This window comes from Pseudopodoces humilis, chromosome 5 (assembly GCF_049639895.1).
Source record: "Pseudopodoces humilis isolate 2021_Gansu_Grassland_sample_001 chromosome 5, ASM4963989v1, whole genome shotgun sequence".
NCBI lineage: Eukaryota > Metazoa > Chordata > Aves > Passeriformes > Paridae > Pseudopodoces > Pseudopodoces humilis.
The window spans coordinates 11,838,404-11,843,930 of NC_142204.1; the positions used below are offsets into that span (position 1 = coordinate 11,838,404).

The 5,527-nt window shown below is 53.6% G+C and overlaps 1 protein-coding gene across 1 annotated transcript; it reads left to right on the forward strand.

The window, feature by feature from the left end:
* Positions 1-2,271: 2,271 nt before the first annotated feature.
* KCNA6 (potassium voltage-gated channel subfamily A member 6) lies at positions 2,272-4,441 on the forward strand. Its single transcript, XM_088055326.1, has one exon. The coding sequence runs from the start codon at positions 2,272-2,274 to the stop codon at positions 3,826-3,828; it is 1,557 nt and encodes a 518-aa protein (XP_087911452.1). The 3' UTR covers positions 3,829-4,441.
* The last annotated feature ends 1,086 nt before the right edge of the window (positions 4,442-5,527 follow it).

Below are 5,527 nucleotides of genomic sequence, written 5' to 3' on the forward strand. Positions count from 1 at the left end.
GCATCAAAGGAAAGACAGAGGCTTCTGAAGGGCTGTCAGGAGCCAGCCCAGGTGGTGCAGAGCAGCCTGAGTGCTTGCTCGGAGCTGGGCTGTGGCAGGAGGGTGGGAAGGGATGGGATGCAGGGAGGGAGCACCTCGGCTGTCTGCAGCACTGCTCGCCCAGGTAACGGGAAGCCCAGAGCTGTGCAGTATGGAATGCCTGTGTGGGCTGGAAAATGGTCCTGCAAGCCATGCTGGAGCTGCACGCTCTCTTTGCTCTGTTGACTGAAGCTTGCTCCTTCAAAACCAGCACAGGCTGAGCTCTGTCATGTAGATGTGCCCTGTGTGTCTTCTTAGAAACCTTGGGAGCTTTCCCACCCCTCCCAAAAGCTGTTTTGAAAGGACTTCTCAACAGTTAACCCTGCAAATGAATAAATCATAATTATGATTCAAATAATCCCAGGAATGAATAATTCATTGTAATAATTGAAAAAGAAATTTCTGCAAGAAGCATTTTACTATTACAAAGGCAAACATCGATTCTTTTTTTTTTTTAAATAATAAGTATATTCTACAGCGAAGTCTTTTTCATCTGGCTGCCATACCCCAATTATATATAATATGAAACAAAAATATGCTTCCTTGTGTGACAGCCATCTCCCCATAAAGGAAAAAAATATGCTTTCTTTTGCATCAGCCGTCTTCAATGCTAATGAGTAAGAAGGGAAAGGGGATTAAGTGACATTTAAATCATATTCACCTCCTTCCTGAGAACAGAGCCAAAGAAAGCAGGGACAGTCAGCTTGTCAAAATGTCCAGAGCCTGAACCAGGAATTGCCAACTAGTTAGGAGGGACGGGGAGGAGGGACGGGTAAAAAGGGGAATGTTTTCCTCTAGATCCGTGCTGCTAAGAAATGGTGTAGGCTAAGCATATGGCTTGCAGCCAGCAAAGGCATCAGATGCTGCGATGATAAAAGCTTGGTTAATAACATTTAGAACCGACAAAGGGCTTTCAAGGGAAAGACAGAATTTTGCCTGGGAAGGATGGAAGCAGAGTCACCTGTTAGCCCCATTTTTGGGTTGTTTCAGGAGAAAGTACAGTGCCGTGAGTTTCTCTGAGCTTTCAAATGCCGAGCGTGGCAGGGACGGGGCAAGCTACAGGTTTCTAAAAGCCAAAAGAGGTGGTAGTCTGTTTGCTTGTGAAATGTAGATTCTGATTTTGGGGAGACGTAGTGCTGACTGTGCGGTGGTGGACAAAAAAAAAATAAAAATAAAAATAAAAAAATAGCAAGCTCATGTGATTGGTATGTGGGAAGAGGCAAACTCGATCCGCCCCAAATGAGGAGAGAAACTGCATTTACCTGTGTCTTTCCCCTTCAAACATGTTGCACTGTTTACCGCGACAGGTTGTCTCCATCTGTGGATGGTCCGATGCCGCCGTCGTGCTTGCATCATGGCAGTGACATTTATAAATGGAGGTCCGCGAGCCACAGGCATGGACTGACTGGCTCAAGGGCAACTCCAGCCTGCGGCGGGGACCGGAACACCGACGTCAGCCCGAACCCACGGCTGAGCTCTGAGCCCTGCCCGGAGCCGGCGGTGTTGGACAGCCCCCAGCAGGGTTTTGCCTGAAGGGACAAGGGCAGGATTCCAGGGCGGAAAGGTGGGCTAAAGAAGGGCGGCGGAGGTGCCGCCCTTCTGCCCAGCTGTTGTGAAGCTCCTGACCGGAGAGCTGATCCGCCAGCGCCTTCCCCTCGGGGGTCTTCCCCCAAAAGCCGGCGCCCTTGGGCTGGGGCTGCTGCGTCCTCCGCGGCGGGGGGAGAGGTGGGGCGAGCATCCCCCGTCGGCGGGTGCGCGCGTCCGTCTGGAGCTGAGCGTGTCGGCGCTGCAGCGGCGTGCGTGTCTGTGTCTGTCTCCGTGCGGGTGCTTGCGTGTGTCTGCGTGTGCCACTCTCCCCGTGTGTGACACTGTGCGTGTGTGCTCGTACAGCTCCCTCTCCCGCTCTCTCTGTTGCGCGTCTCTGTGTCTGTGTGCGCGGGGAGCGCAGCGCGGAGCCGGGCGCGGCAGCAGCAGCGGCAGCAGCAGCGGCAGCAGAAGCAGCGCGGTGCCCCGAGCCCCGCGGCCGGAGGAGGAACCGCTCCGGGAGCCCCGCGGAGCCGCCGGGCGAGCGCGGCCGCACCGAGGCGCAACAGGCGGATGGCGGCGGGCAGCGGGCGCTGAAGGCGAGCGGGGCGAGGCCGAGGGGCAGGGAAGGGCAGGCGAGGAAGGGCAGCGCCGGGCAGAGCGGGCGGGATGCGGGCGGAGGAGCCGCTGGCGCTGGCGGCCCCGCGGGCGGGCGGCGAGGCGGAGGCGGAGGCGCCGGGCGAGGAGCGGAGCGGCGGCAGCTGCTGCAGCAGCGAGCGCCTGGTGATCAACATCTCGGGACTGCGCTTCGAGACGCAGCTGCGGACCCTCTCCATCTTCCCCGACACGCTGCTGGGCGACCCCAGCCGCCGGGTGCGCTATTTCGACCCACTCCGCAACGAGTACTTCTTCGACCGCAACCGGCCCAGCTTCGACGCCATCCTCTACTATTACCAGTCCGGGGGGCGGCTGCGCCGGCCGGTCCATGTGCCCCTCGACATCTTCCTGGAGGAGATCCGCTTCTACCAGCTGGGCCAGGAGGCTATCGAGACCTTCCGGGAGGACGAGGGCTTCATCCAAGAGGAGGAGAAGCCCCTGCCCCAGCACCACTTCCAGCGCCAGGTCTGGCTGCTCTTTGAGTACCCCGAGAGCTCCGGGCCGGCCCGGGCCATCGCCATCGTCTCCGTGCTGGTCATCCTCATTTCCATCGTCATCTTTTGCCTGGAGACCCTGCCCGAATTCCGCCAGGAGCCCAAGGTCCCCCAGCCTGGCTTTGGGGAGGCTGTGCCTCTCGGGGATGAGGCGCTGCTCCTGCCGCCGCTGCCACCGCCGAGCGGGACCCCCCCACCCCTGCGTCCCGTCGCCGGCTCCGGCCCGTTTTTCACAGACCCCTTCTTCCTCATCGAGACCCTGTGCATCATCTGGTTCTCCTTCGAGCTCCTTGTGCGCTTCTTCGCGTGCCCCAGCAAGCCCGAGTTCTCCCGCAACATCATGAACATCATCGACATCGTGGCCATCATCCCCTACTTCATCACCCTGGGCACCGAGCTGGCCCAGCAGCAGCAGCAAAAGCAGCAGCCTGGGAGCAGCAGCAACAATGGGGGCCAGCAGCAAGCCATGTCCCTGGCCATCCTCAGAGTCATCCGCCTGGTCAGAGTCTTCAGGATCTTCAAGCTCTCCAGGCACTCCAAGGGGCTGCAGATCTTAGGGAAGACTCTCCAGGCCAGTATGAGGGAGCTGGGCCTCCTCATCTTCTTCCTCTTCATTGGGGTGATCCTCTTCTCCAGTGCTGTCTACTTTGCAGAGACTGATGACCCTGACTCACTGTTCACCAGTATCCCTGATGCTTTCTGGTGGGCGGTGGTGTCCATGACCACTGTGGGCTATGGGGACATGTATCCCATGACCATTGGTGGCAAGATTGTGGGCTCCTTGTGTGCCATTGCTGGTGTGCTGACAATTGCCCTGCCTGTACCTGTCATCGTGTCCAACTTCAACTACTTCTACCACCGAGAGACTGACCACGAAGAGCAGTGCCAGTACACCCATGTCACCTGTGGCCAGCAACAGTCACCCTTCTCTGAGCCCAAGAAGGGGGACAGTAATCAGTCCCTCAGCAAATCTGAATTCCTGGAAGCAGAAGACCTGGAGTCCATGAAATATTCCAACTTCATTCCTCCTAATAACCAGGGATATAAAGAGAAGAAAATGCTGACAGAGGTGTGATGGGTTTTGTTGTCCTGGGTCCAGACATGGAGCTGCAAGCTGCTTTTACAGTCGTCTTCCTACAAGCAGCTGGATCTATTCAGCATTTACATGCCAGACTGTGAATTGTGATACCGTAAACAGAATGATTGTGATAATGGGCTCTTCTGGCCTGATTTGCTGTTTCTCATTACTGTGTGCAGCCAGAAATGTTCTTGCTTTATTCTGTGGAGTGCTAGCTGTCATCCCCACTCCCTTGTGCATTTCTCTCTCTGCTTTTGATGACTGCTTTAGTCCATCGTTTGCTCCGAAACCAAGTCTTGTTGCTCCACTAGCAGAGAAGCCCTTACCGCTACTTCAGCAGAAGCATTCAGCAGCCTAAACAGTTAAAGGGGCTACAAACATCTGGCTCGAGCTGTGCTTTCAGTCCTTGTGCCAGCGCAGTGCCCTTGGCTGTGGGATCAGTCACGCCTGCCATGCCATTGCCTTTGAATAATGGAAACGCTGCAGCCAGGATCACAGGGAGCTCTGCAGCTGTAGAGGAAAGCCAGCAAGAAGATGCCTGCCTTCTTTGCAACCCTTGGCATGCTAAAAGATCCTCCTGGTTTGTGTTTAAAAAAAAAAAAAAAAAGGGTGCATAAATCGGAAAGCTCTTTGCTACTTGTGACCATACATCATGCATCAAAAACAAGCTTAAAGCAGTCAACAGGCTGGGTGAAGATTCTCTGGGTGTTTTGAGCTTATCTCAGCCTTATTTATGCCAGTGCCCTGATGTTAATTGGCTTTTATAGTATCAACTCAATCTTCATAGTGGTAAGTGCCTTCTGATGCAAGGCGTGTTTGAGTAAATTCATTTGTTATCTGCAGAGTTCGTCTTCACACAATAGCGTTTAATGACATGTGCTTTGTGCTTCAGATACCCAGCTCTGTATTCAGGCATGTGAAAGCAGTTGACTCCGCTGCTTTTTTTAATTGAGCATTTGTGTTGCTGAGGGAAGTTTGCATGTTGGCGTTTTGTTGATGTGGCAGGAAAATCCTGACCACAGACTGCTCTGCACCTGTGCTGCGTGAGGATCGCGCTGGTTTAGCAAGTCACAGGCATAAAATGCCCCAGGGCAACTGTGCCAACATTTGAAACTGAGACTGGCAGGGATACAAACTTCCCTAAGCTGTCTGCACAAAGCCAGCAGCATCCTCCAGACCCTTTGAATGAGGGGAGAAATGGTGAGCCCTGAAGAGATGCTTTTGCTGTATTGCTGGCATAGCCAGTTCCTGGTATTTCGTGGATAGGAGGGACAGCAGTGTTTTTGCACTTGGTTTTATGAGAGCAATTTGTGCCAGCCATGCAAAATATGCATAGTTGGGCCTGCACTGCCAGGTTTGCCAAGGGACCAGAGATTTCGGTCTTCAAATACACTTATTGCTTCCCAGATAATTTCATTAGTTTCAGTAGCTATTCCTTACACCTAACTTTAAAAATGTTTTGAGCTCTGCCAGCAGGTGAGAAAGGGAAATGGATGCTTTCAGATTCCACTGGCAGATTTTCCTGCAAGGAAAAGTCCTTCTTATTTTAATTCTGAGTGTTTATTCTGCATTCATACATCTGCATGTGTATGAAAGCAAAGGCAGCCATTAATGCCTTGCATCACACTGTATGAAATGCATATTGGAATGTACTACATATTGCATGGGACATGTGTGATACATAAACCAGAAATAA